Source organism: Myotis davidii, unplaced genomic scaffold, assembly GCF_000327345.1.
Source record: "Myotis davidii unplaced genomic scaffold, ASM32734v1 scaffold37, whole genome shotgun sequence".
Lineage (NCBI taxonomy): Eukaryota > Metazoa > Chordata > Mammalia > Chiroptera > Vespertilionidae > Myotis > Myotis davidii.
This window is the reverse complement of record NW_006289395.1, coordinates 2673376-2686529: the sequence shown is the minus strand read 5'-3', so window position 1 is coordinate 2686529 and position 13154 is coordinate 2673376. Positions and strand designations below refer to the sequence as shown.

The 13154-nt window shown below is 52.2% G+C and overlaps 1 protein-coding gene across 1 annotated transcript in view; it reads left to right on the top strand.

The window, feature by feature from the left end:
- MYH13 (myosin, heavy chain 13, skeletal muscle) overlaps positions 1–9473 on the top strand; it is a 53547-nt gene extending 44074 nt beyond the window's left edge. The window contains exons 32-40 of the mRNA XM_006761723.1: positions 1030–1338; positions 1425–1628; positions 2971–3096; positions 3388–3558; positions 5658–5762; positions 5840–5935; positions 7354–7541; positions 7863–7913; positions 9332–9473. Coding sequence (XP_006761786.1) covers positions 1030–1338; positions 1425–1628; positions 2971–3096; positions 3388–3558; positions 5658–5762; positions 5840–5935; positions 7354–7541; positions 7863–7913; positions 9332–9473 — 1392 coding nt within the window. The remainder of the gene's footprint in view (positions 1–1029; positions 1339–1424; positions 1629–2970; positions 3097–3387; positions 3559–5657; positions 5763–5839; positions 5936–7353; positions 7542–7862; positions 7914–9331) is intronic.
- Positions 9474–13154: the final 3681 nt, after the last annotated feature.

Sequence of the window (13154 nt, the reverse complement as noted above, 5' to 3'; positions counted from 1 at the left end):
ACTTTAACTACACCAATCATGCTTAAGCTACATAATCTTTACTCCCTGGAATGGAGATAAGAAATGCCCTAACCTTTGTAATAGTAATTGACAGGATTAAAATCAACTGGTATAAATACGGATGTAACTAGACAATAAACACCAGAACTTCGCTGGAGATCCAGACCAGAACTTGGCTGGAGATCCTGGCTAGAGATCCTGGCAAAGCTGCTGATCAACTGAACGCTGTCTCCGTGTCATTCCTTCTTCGCCGACTCCATCCACACCTTTGGGGACCCCTGGACCTGCTGGGGTTGGACCCCAGCAACCAAACATCCGAGAGCCGGCTCTGAAGCCCTCGTTTTTAACCGTTGCACACGATCACCTCTGGCTACTGGGAGTCCTGCACTGTCAACAGTGCCGCAGGCTGAGCTCATACTCAGCTACAGCCAGTGCAGGGTGGCGCTCGGGAAGTTTCTAGGGAAATTTGCGTAAATTTGTAAAGTTTCACAGAGTAAAGGGATAGCAATTGCCCTGACATTTTAGAGAATAGGTTGGCTCCCGACTTATAGCCTTATTAAACAGACACACTCAATAAAATGCTCACTAATTCAAAGGGATGCGCTGTCCCCCTCAAGACCTGGTTGTTAATAACAAAGTTTTAGTTGCATTTTCATTACTAAAAGGGACATTCAGGAGCAAGTCATTTGAGCTTCTTGAGTGTTGTTCTACTCACCTATAAAATGGGTGTTATTATCATACTCATCCTATATAATAAAGGGCTAATATGCAAATTGTCCCCTTGGGAGTACAACCTACCTGAGTTCGACTGCTAGCTATGACATGCACTGACCACCAGGGGGCGGTGCAGAACAAAGGAAGGCCCTGGTTGGCAGCCAGAAGGCCTCGATTGGCCCTGATCGCTGGCCAGGCCTGGGGACCCTACCCGTGCATAACTTTCATGCACTGGGCCTCTAGTTTGATCATAACAGTGGAAAATACACATTCAAGTGCCCACAGCACTTCCAATCGCTCCTGTGTCTTTATCAGGGCTCCTTGGAACACGAAGAGAGCAAGATTTTGCGTGTTCAGCTAGAGCTGAGCCAGGTAAGATCCGAGCTTGACCGCAAGGTCACGGAGAAGGATGAAGAAATCGAGCAGCTAAAGAGAAACAGCCAGCGGGCAGCAGAGGCCATGCAGACCATGCTGGATGCGGAGATCCAGAGCCGGAATGACGCCCTACGGCTGAAGAAGAAGATGGAGGGAGACCTCAATGAGATGGAGATCCAGCTGGGACACTCCAACCGCCAGCTGGCGGAGACCCAGAAGCACCTGCGCACAGTCCAGGGCCAGCTCAAGGTGACTGTGGGGCCTTTGGGGGAGGGGGGGGCGCGGCTGGGCCCTCAGCCTCTGGGCTCCGGCTTCACCCCTGCTTCCCCCTGCAGGACTCCCAGCTGCAGCTGGATGATGCCCTGAGGAGCAACGAGGACCTCAAGGAGCAGCTGGCCATCACGGAGCGCAGGAGCGGCCTGCTGCTGGAGGAGCTGGAGGAGATGAAGGCGGCCCTGGAGCAGACCGAGCGGACCCGCAGGCTGTCCGAGCAGGAGCTGCTGGACGCCAGTGACCGAGTGCAGCTGCTGCACTCCCAGGTGCAGCCGGGCTCCCTCCACGGGGCCCTTTCCTCCTCTGAACATAGACGGTCATGTGTGTTGTGGGAAGTCAGAGCAAGGAAGGGTGGATGACTGCATGAAGGGGCTGGAGAAGGCCTCATGGTAGAAGCCATATGCTTAGAAAGTCAGGATTGTCGTTCAAAATACTTATTTTTGCAATTTTTATGAAACGTTTTTAAAAATTCCTTTTTATAAACAAATAGAGAATACAAGCAAAGGAACAGAAGAAAAATGCTAACCATAATGTTAACATTTTAAGACTTTTCATGCTAAGCCCTGTTTATGTCCATAAATATTATATTTTTTGTAAAAATGGGATCAAACTTTTTGCAACTTATTTTCATTTAGCAATGTGTCATGAACATGTGTCTACATCTTTAGAGAGTTTTCTATGACTGTTTTTAACGGCAGAAAGGTAGTCCATTTTAGTTGTGTATTATGGCATTTTTATCTAACTAATTCTCTATGATTAGATGTTTTATATTATTCCCCCCAAAAAAACTTACTATTAGAAAGACTGCTATGATGAACTTCTTTATAACTAAGTTTTCACATATATCCATTATTATTATTATTTTCCTAATATTCCTAGAAGTAAATAAATTTCTAGAAGTAAAACTTCATGATCCAAACAGTAAAGACATTTGTAATATACTGTAAACTGATCTTTAATTAAGTCTCAATTTTTATTACCCATTGGGAGCTCCTTCCTATAAATTCTCAAAGACCTTAGCTATTATTTTTTAAACTTGACCAATTTTATTGTTGAAAATATTTCTTTTTTAAAAATTCTTGTTTCTTTGATTACTGAGGCAGAACATTTCACATATTTTTTGCCACTTGGATTTCTTCTGTTGTGTCTTACCTATTTGTGCTTCTTTCCCTTTTTGCTTATCGATTTGTTTTACGTTAAGACAGGGAATATTTTTCAGTAATAATCATTGCAAATGTATTCCAGTTGGGCCTCACTTTTGCAATTCCATTTATGGTATATTTTGATCATTAGAACTATTTTTCATTTTATGTCACTATGTCAACAAATCATTTCCTTCTTCTAACATCTTTTTTAATAATCTCTTCTTCCCGAAATATTTGAAAGTCCATTTTTATCATTTATTCAATTATTTCATGTGCAAGTCTTGGGTCTGCCCTGGGACTTTCTGTTTGGTCAAGACCAAAACAGTGTCTCGCACACCCCCTGTGACAATGAGGAACAGAACCTGACCATGGTTTACGCCCTTCCCTACCGAGCCCTCTCCCTCCCAACTGTTTGACGTGTCCAAGCATAACCTACCCTTCTGGTATCTGATTTTCCTTGTAGAACACAAGCCTGATAAACATCAAGAAGAAACTGGAAGCTGACATAGCCCAGTGCCAGGCAGAGGTGGAGAACTCTATCCAGGAATCCAGAAACGCAGAGGAGAAGGCCAAGAAAGCCATCACGGACGTGAGCGCCCTTCTTTCTCTTCAGAGATGCCCTTGGGAGAGAGGGAAGGGGCTTCTAAGCCTGGGTGTGGCACGCAGGTTCCATCTCCTTAAGACCTAAGTCCATCAGGGGTGGCTCCCTGAAGAGATGGCCTAGCAAAGTGGGGGAGGGGAGCGCACTGCACACTCCGTGGCGGCTGAGGGAGGGAGGCACGCATCAGCACACACAGCACCAACCTTGGCATCTTGCGGTGCTCCGGGCAGGGATGGGCTGGACGGATGGCCCACGGATGTTTTCTGTGAACTTACCCAGGCGGCCATGATGGCCGAGGAGCTGAAGAAGGAGCAGGACACCAGCGCCCACCTGGAGCGGATGAAGAAGAACCTGGAGCAGACGGTGAAGGACCTGCAGCACCGTCTGGATGAGGCTGAGCAGATGGCCCTGAAGGGCGGGAAGAAGCAGATCCAGAAGCTGGAGAACCGGGTAGCTGGCCCGAGGGGACTCCCCCCAGAGTGACGCTCAGCTCCCGGGCAGAACCCCCGTCTGGAAACGTGGGTGGTGGGAGGGAGGCCCCTGGCTGAGCAGACTGCAGCCGTAGCTCGAGGACCTCTTGCAAAACTCCCAGTGAGCCGAACAACCCACCGGTTTCCTCTCCGCCGATCCCTGCACCCCAACTCAGGCAAATCCACTGCGGAATGCTTCTGCCTCAATAACTGCAGGGCGGTGACATTTGTAAATGTTCACATTCTGGTTTTATAGTGTTTCAGACCCACACAAATGTGGGGGAGATACAACTTACAATTTTAAAAGTACATGTTTTAGTGAGATTTAAATTTTGGACCAACTTCCACTCTGATAAATAGTGGCCCATCCTGTGTAAAACCTGGAGTCTCCCTCCCTCTCCCACTCCTGGATCCCACTCCCTCCCCTGACTTCCCCATCTCCAATGGCATCAGGGGCATCCTGGGGAGGGCGGTTGGCGCCTCCTGGGCCAGCGCACTGCATCAGTGCCCACACAGGGCAGCCCTGCGCTCTGCCGTCTGGGAGTATACTTTGTGGTTGTTTAGTTTCTTTGCTGATAGGCCCCTTTGTTGCTTGCTTCCCTTTAGGCCTGTGATGGTTTATTTAATGTGTTTTTAAAATGGGCTCCACTACCAGTTAATATTTTGAAGAAGGACCGTGAGGAGGAGGTTGTCAGATGCCTCTTGTCCCCAGGAGAAAGGAAATGAGAGAGTGGGAGGGGAAGAGGAGGAGGAGGCGACCGAGAGAAGGAGACCACTTATCCCAGCAGGAGAGACCCAAATACAGTCATTCTCCCGGCCAGCCTCCCCCGGAGGTGGTCCCAGCACGGGCGCACTTGAAATGTGAAAGGGATTTTTGGCTGGAAACAACACAGCATGAGAAGCGAAAGTCAACACCGGGAAGCTGGGGCTTCCAAAAAACATCTTTCCGTGTTGTTTTTAATTATTTCCAGTCCTATTCTATTAACACGAGCTCAAACCTACCCTTCTCGTGGCTCCTCCCTCAAGGGAGGAACTCAATCCCGTGCCACCTTCTGATTCTGTGATTCCTGAGTTGGCAGGGGTCCCTTAGCCAGCCCCCACCCCCGCCCTCCCTCACCCCTGCAGGATGAGGAACCTCCAAAATCCTCCCATTGCCAGCTGCCCAGTTACCTTGGTTTCATAAACCTTACAGAGGCCTGGAGGGCTCGCCCCCAGGGAAAGAAAGTTTTGTAGAACCTGAAGGAAGACAGCTCCCAGGACCCACAGGGTATGGGAGGGGGTGGGATCCTGTTTGGAGCGGTGGCCAGAGATGGCCTTTTCCACTGGTAGATTACAAAGCTGACCTGGGGAGTCTGCAAGCCCAGAGCCGCCCCTGTGTGTGGCAGCGGGATCCCCAATGGCTGGCCGCCACCCCACAACCCAATTCTGGGCTCTCTCTGATCATGGAGTTGGGGCCACAGTTGGTGACCTGAGTTCTGGACGACTGTCCTCTGCCGTCAAGACTTCAGGAAAGGAGGGCACAGCTATGAAATTAACACCACCCGTGTAGCGCCATATCCTCTAAAAAGTATTTCCACGCCTTTTGTGTAATCTGATCTCCACACTGGAGGTAGCCCGGGCAGGAATGACCATCTCCACCCCAAATACACAAAACCTCATTCCCAGTGCGGGGCTGCCTTGCTTTGGCTCACTCAGCGGACCCAGGCTTGAGCCCCTGGACTGCTCCTGGCTCCGGTTCTCTCTAGGACCCTGCTGCCTCACTGGGTCAGGAGCTGGGCCACCTGGAGCAGCCATGCAGCCTCCCGCTCAGCTCTCGCCAGGCTGCGTGGGGCCAGAGGAAGCGGCTTCCTTTGCAAAGCCGGACCCGGCAGCTGAGCTGTGTGCACCTGAGGCTGCCCCTGCCCACAGAAGGTGCCTCTTTCTCATTTGCACAAAGCCCGCCGCGTGCAGGAGTGGTGGCCTCGCGAATACACGTGGCTTCTTATCCTCCAAGGAGACCCTGAGATCACCCTGCAGGACAGGCACCGGGTCCGTGAGAGAGCCTGGCGGTCTGGCCTGAATCCGCGTTCTCTTTCCCAGGTGAGGGAGCTGGAAAACGAGCTGGATGCTGAGCAGAAGAGGGGAGCCGAAGCTCTGAAGGGGACACACAAATACGAGCGAAAAGTCAAGGAGATGACTTACCAGGTTAGAGGCTGGAACCTGGGTGAATGCTCGGATGGGAGACAGTTGTGGTGGGGCCTGGAAGGACGCTCTGTTCGCAGGCCGAGGAGGACCGCAAGAACATTCTGAGGCTCCAGGACCTGGTGGACAAGCTGCAGGCCAAAGTGAAGGCGTACAAGAGGCAGGCCGAGGAGGCCGTAAGTGGGGGAGCTCTCGGGGGCCCACGCCGGCCTGAGTGTCCCCCAGCCTTGCTGGGAGTGTGTTCCTGTTTCCTACAGTCCACAGAGCTCAGGCGGTTTTCACAGGCCATAAAACAAGGAAACCTATACCCTCCCTCCCCCGGTCCATGTAACACATCCTGCCCACCTCCTCCTCTGTGCCCTTGCCTCACCCCGTGTGACCAGCTCCCCCCATCCATTCACTGGGCCTCAGCCCAGCTCACACTATCCCACCCACCCCAGCGTGTCTTAGCCCACCTGCTGCCCTCTCTTCACCCTGACTCCCTAACCACCTCAGCCCACCCCACCAGCCCTCCTGCCCCTGAGACCTGACCTTAGACACTTCATCCCACTCCCCTCCCTGGGCCCCATCCTCTGCACCACCACTCCTGCTCTCCCTGAGGTCCCCCCACCTCCTCCTTCCTGGCCCTCCCTGATGCCCATCTCCCCAGTCCTTCCTTTTTGATCTGCCCTCGATCAAACAGGGAAGAAATGAAATGGCTGAAACCGGCATTTCCCAAAGTATCTCCTGGGGACATTGGGTCTGAGGGGTGTCAACAGCAGGAAGCTGGGGCTGGAAGAGGGGGTATTTTCTCTTATAGAAAAGAAATTGATTGGAAATGCTGGGTTTAAAAACGTTGAACTGGTTGCTTTACTTCAAGGATTTCTCAGATTTTGTAGGTCATTTGTAATTGACTCTGCAAAGTGGGAGAGGCATTCTAGAATGTAGCATTTCCCACCCTTCATGTGCCTGGGCACCTTGTTCTTATATGCAAAGCTTCCCACAGGACCCGTGTTCTGAGGAACAAAACCGGGGGGACCCTGCCCTAGATAAACGCCTGAGCATGTGGCTTCTCTCCTTGTCCTTTCTCTTCCCTGCCCAGGGGGCTGGTTGGTTCTGTCTTGACCTGAAAGGGACAGATCCGTGTTGGTTACATAGCAGGGAGACGCGTGCTCCTCGCATTAGAAGAGTGGCAGCAGGACTGGCCAGTCTGGAGGGGCCCAGAAGGCCACCTTTGTCAGGAACCCTTGGTTAATGCTGAAATAGACCCAGTCAAGGGCCTGGCCATAGGCAGATGATGCTGGGAGCAGGAACAGGGCAATGGGGACCTGGGCCATTGGTCTCTGACACCTCCAGGTGCCAGGGGAGGACTCTGGACTTGGGTCTCTTTCAAAAAGCTGCAGTGGGAGAGACGGTATAGAAAAGGGGTGCAGGGACACCGGGGTACAGGGTGCATCCTCACCCCTGGATTGCTCAGCTTTCTCTCCCCTGGCATCAGTGAAGCTGGGACCCAAGCTGTCCTGGTTCCCCAGTTCCCCAGAGGCCTGCAGGGACTGGGGTCCTCAGAGCCAGAGTAAGGGGCTGCCTCGGCGCCCACCCCTCTGTCTCCGCTCAGGAGGAGCAGGCCAACACGCAGCTATCCAGATGCCGGAGGGCCCAGCATGAGCTGGAGGAGGCCGAGGAGCGGGCAGACATCGCTGAGTCCCAGGTCAACAAACTGAGGGCCAAGAGCCGCGATGTTGGGGGCCAGGTGAGAGCAGACTTCTTCCCTAGACGTGCTATGCTCCAGGGAGGGTTCAGAGGGTATCTGTGGGTGCCTCTTCCCTGTGCTGGTCGTTGGCTCACAGATGCCGCTACTTTAGCCAGAACCCATGGTTCTAGGCTCCAGGAGAAAAGCAAGGGACCAGGGGCCACACATCTTATCCCTCCCATCCCTCCCTGTGGCCAGAGGCCCTGCTTTCCAGGGGGCGGGCTCCTTCCCCGGGGTTTGCGGGCCTTGCTTTGGTCACGCATCCGTAATATTTGTCTAAGGTTCCAGCCCTTGCAGCCGCCCCACTTGCAGACGACACTCAGCCTCGCCTTCAGTTTGACTCATATCCTGTGTACGATTCTTTTCTCCCACAGAAGATGGAAGAATGAGGCCCTCCTGATGCCTGTTGCCATGGGCACCTCCAGGCGAGTGGAGGGAAGATATTGTGAGAAATAAATTCTCCCAACCACTCAGACACTCGGCTCCTCTGTGTTTATTACCGCGGCCCATGGCTCTCCCGTGGGCTGCCTTTTAGATCCTCGCCTGATCTCTCCTTCATATAAAGACAGTAAGGAATGTGAAAGGGGAGGCTCCTTGCCCCAAGCAGAAAGGGGAAGTCCAGCCCATTGCCAGATAAATCACTGGCCTCCATAGCATCTCAAAATAAAGACCCTTTCCGGTAACTATAGCACATGTTCTTCCTGGGACTCATGATTCTTTCCAATTCAGTTCCCCATTTCTCCCTAAATTTACAGACGGGGAAACTGGGCCGGGATGGACGTAGTCCTCTGACTGTAGTTGTTCAGGGCAGGGTGGAGCGTAGACCCAAAGATCAGAGACTCTCCCCAGGGCTTGCTTTCCTCAAAGCAAGTCTGCTTCCCGTCCCATCCCTCCTGGGATCACCTTACCCTCCTCTCCGACCCACCCACAGCTCCCAGGCAGCAGAGAGGTAGTAGGTGCTCTCAAATGCTCCACTGGACAGGGACCTGTCTTGCAAGCTTTGCTCCTTCCTCTGGCTGGGGTCACTCCTCTCGACCTGGCTGGATTCCCCTCACGGTGCTCAGGGCCCCCGGTGAACGGAGCAGGTGGGCCCCAGGAGCCACTGACTTTCAGACTCAGGCCTAAGGCTGGGACCAGTCACCTATAAAGGAGCTACTGCTAGTTTTAGGGCTCGCTCCCAGGCCCAGGGGTCCCACGGATTCTGATTATGCTGCTTTGCTTACCCTGAAGGAGTGGGATTAGGAGCCAACACTACATTTGAGCCCCAGCCTGACCACTTCATGCCTGTAGCTGTGTGGCCTGGCGTTGGTTACACGTGTTCTCTGAGCCTGACGTGCCTCCCAGTGTGGTCAGAGCACGGGCTGTGGGTTCCAGCAAACCTGGATGGAATGCTGATGCTGTCACATACCAGCTGTGTGGCCTTGGGCAAGTTAGTCTCTTCCTTGAGCCCCAATGTGCTGATGCTGTAAGGCAGAGGTCATAGAAATCGCAGCTGCACTGGGACACTGGGTGGGCAGCAGGGGGCAGGGCTTCTTTTAGAGGCAACAAAAATTTTTCACAATGGATTGCTTGATGGTTGTATAACTGTGAATTGTGTCTCACTAAAGCCATTAACTGATAGTAAGTACTGGGTTACTATGTCCCAGGTAATGAGATTAGCATCCTTCAATGTCTTAGGCTAATCCTTCTAGAACCTCCTTTCCATCTCATCACCAGCCCACCCTTGCCTGACTTTGACACAGCAGGGCTGGGAGCTGAGGGCTGGCAGCAGGGTGGTAACAGGAAATGATTCTGAGGTCAGGTGACCTCAGATGTCTGACATCACCATTATCACTATCATCAGCATCCTCACTATTGTTATAATCATCATCACCATCATCATCATCACTGTCACTGCTATCACTATCATCATTTCTATCCTTACCACCGCCACCACTGTCACCACCATGGTCACCACCATCATCATCGTCATGGCTGAATATTAGGAATGAAAGTCTTTTAACAATGATCTCTTTATTCTCCTCAATTTTACAGGCAAGGAAATAGGCCATTCTCAATGTCTGGGTACCAGTCCCTAGGTCAGCCCTCCTGTCACCTCACCACATCGCCCTCCCAGTAAGAGCAATGATACCATATCAGATACACGGATCGATTTTGTGTGATGCTAAGTGTTCACATGCCCATTTTTTCTGTTCCAGTCTCCCAACAAGCCCATCAGACAGTGTGGCGGTATCAACACCCTCATTTTCTAGAGGCGTTGCAGACCGGGTAGGGTGCCCAGTGTTGAGCAGGAAAAGAGAGGGCAGCTCTTCAGACTCACACACAGGCAGGGTCTCTGGAGGGAGGGTTTTCCCGTGTGTGATGATGCTGTGGTGGTAAGAGCCCTGGGTGCCAGCCCCTGGGTCCCAGTCCTGGCCCACCGCTCACTCACTTTGTGATTTGGGGCCAATTCCTTCATGACTTAAGGGTCAGCTTCCTCACGTGTAAAATGGGTATAACAATGGACTCCACAGGGTTGTTCTGAGAGGTGAATAAGAATATTCAACAAGTGGCCTTAGTCTAGAGCCTGGCCTACAGTTAGCACTGGTAACCTGTTATCATGATGGGGAGGGGGAGTCATGCCTGGGGACACAGTGGAGTGTAAGACAGGGTCCAGGTGGACAACAGTCTGGGGCTTGGGCTGTGTCTCTCAGGAGCTTCCTCTGGTTTGAGGAGTTAATACTCCATGCAGTTGGAGGTCATCAACCAAAATTCCTATGGTGTCCCTCCTCCCTGGCACCCAACAAAAGCAGGTCTAACTTCCATCTGCTCAAGCACTCCCCCGTTCACCCGGGGCTCCCCAGGAGGAAGCCACCCCCAAGTGTCTCTGCACTTACTTGGCCGTCACACCCCAGCCCCCAGCCTCCAGACCTCTGAGTTACAAGAGAAAGGACATTTCTACATCCTTCATAGTACATAACAGTGTCTTATACGACAGAGCAGCGGTTCTCAACCTGTGGGTCGCAACCCCTTTGGGGGTCGAACGACCCTTTCACAGGGGTCGCCTAAGATCATCGGAAAACACGTAAATAATTACATATTGTTTTTGTGATTAATCACTATGCTTTAATTATGTTCAATTTGTAACAATGAAATTGGGGGTCACCACAACATGAGGAACTGTATGAAAGAGTTGCAGCATTAGGAAGGTTGAGTACCACTGCTCTAGAAGAATCCCAATTATTGAATGGAAAGATGAATGAATGAATGAATGAATGAATGGGAAACTTTCCTACCTAGGCACCAAGTAAGCCCTGGCAATGATAAAACAAAGATTTTAAAACTTCTCTGAGAACTGGAAGAAAGAGGAGGGGATGAACATGGGGCTCCTGTGCTGTGTTCTTCCCCAACACCCCCATGGCACCCGGAAACCAAATTCAGGCCCTGGGTCTTGGGCTGGGTACCCCTGGGGTGTTTGAGGGAGAGACTTTACAAAGATGGGGACAGGTGGAGCGGAGGCACAGGGACACAGCAGCACTCCAGGTCTGCCGAAGAGGGAAGGAGCGGGGACTTGCACATGGTGAGACAGTGCACAGGAGGAAAGCTTGGGCTTCTGTCTTGGCACATCCTACTTCCCAGGAGACCTGGGTAAGTCAGAGGATGTCTCTCAGCCTCAGCATGGGCTGAAAGCCCAGCACTTCCTACCTGCGCGACGGTGGTGTTGAAAGATCCCTACGGGATACTGGGCAGGTTTCCTCCACTACATAGCACTACCCAAATCGGAGAGGGCATTGTGGCTGTCTTACTAACAACAGAGATAATAATAATGATGATGATGTTGTTGTTGTTACTATTATTATTATCATTATTATTCAGCAGTGAGGCCTAGCCACCAAACCTGGACTCTCAGCCCTGGGCCTTGGAGAGCAGTGCCTACCCTGGCCTATGGGCCCCTTCAGAACAGAGCTTTGCTGCCCCCTCCCGGCTATGGAAAGACAGGCTTCATTATACAAAGGACCCCGAGAGGACGCTCCTAAAGCCTTGACATTAGACAGAGGTCTTCCTGGAAATCATGGTCACCTGGCCAAGACCCCTGGTCTGGCAGATGAGAACATTCAGATTAGTGATAAGGTCAGGTAACCCCTCAGGATATAGTTGGAAGGAGACACCCAGGTCTCCCAAGCTCCCAGGCTCCCCAACCGAGTTTCCATAGAAGAGGACTCCGCAGAATCTCAGATGGAGGCTAGGGCTGGCCGGGCAGAGAGAGCATGCCCTGGTGACGGCCCTGGCAGTGGAGGGTGAAACCGTGCCCAGGGTCTGCTCCCCAGCCCTCCTTTTCCTGCCCTGGGAACTTCTAGCAGGTGGGACGAGAAGGCTGTGCACCTCTATAGACGCCCCTGCCCCCAGCAGGGCAGGTGACCAGGCCTGAATGTTCCTGGGGGGAAGGCGGTCCATCACAGTTCCAGGAGGCCCAAGACAAAGGATCAGGGTGTCTGCTCCCCAGCGAGGTACCCAAGCTACCTGTGCCATTGGACCCTGCAGACTTCATCTACCTTTTCAGTGGCCCAGGATTGGCACAACAGGCTTCCTTGCCCTCTGGCTTTTTGGGTGAGTCCAGCCAATGGGGAACTGGGATAGAAGAAGCAGAAGGAAGGAGAGGGAGGTCAAGGGTGTTATTTCCCGAGTCCCTCCTGCAGTCAAAGGTCCCATTTCCTGCCAAGTGTCCCACTCCCCCAGCCCTCTCTCTCCATCTCAATAACTGGTCCCCTCACCCCTGCTTGCACCTCAGGCCTAGGGAAGGTAACAGAGTGAGCCCCAAGCTATTGGGCCTGGAGTGCTGCTGTGTCCCTGTGGCTCCCCTCCACCTGCCCCCACCTTTGTGAGGTCTCTTCCTCCCACACCCCTCGCATGATGCTGATCTGGGTGTGCCATCTATTTCCTGCTGGAGCCTGACTTCTGCAGGACCCCTGCCCGGCACAGCTAGTTCACTCTCCATGCCTCATTCCGTGGAGCAGGACCAGCTGACCATGCAACGGAGGCGCATTCCCGCCCTGCAGCCCGGGGACATCTCCAGGTCATGAATCGCAGTCAAGTTAACGACACATGCAGTCTCACTGCGCGTTTCAGACTGGCACAGTCCCTCACCAAAATCAAGCTTTTAGGGCTGCTCCCAGGCCCCCTACTTTGTTGAAACAGTTCTGGAGCCCACGAACAAGCAGCCGTTTCCTCTGGGAGCTGAGCGGCACCATGTGCCCTGGAACCAGCTCCACCCAGCCCAGAGGAGCCAAAGCATTCTTAAGGAATTTTGTGAGTCAGTTTTTATCACCAGACATTATTAAGAGCTAAATCACATAAACTTACAATGAGATAAATTATATGAAACACAAAGGTAATAAAAATTCAAAACTCATAAGTCCCGAATTATGTACTACATGTTATCATCATCTGTGCTCTGGAGGACAGTTACGACGAGAACGCCTGGTGGGGGAAATGTCACCGCGGGTGTGCCACTCTCACCGCGTCCCCTCTCCGCACTCACTGATGTCACGGCGGTAGCCTGAAACAGGCCAGGGTGGAAACATCACATCACAGAAGCTAGCAAACACCACGAAATCGGGCTTTTTATTTGTTTGCTTGTTAAACATTTACCAGCACATCCCTAAATGGAGCCAATGAAATCCAAATAA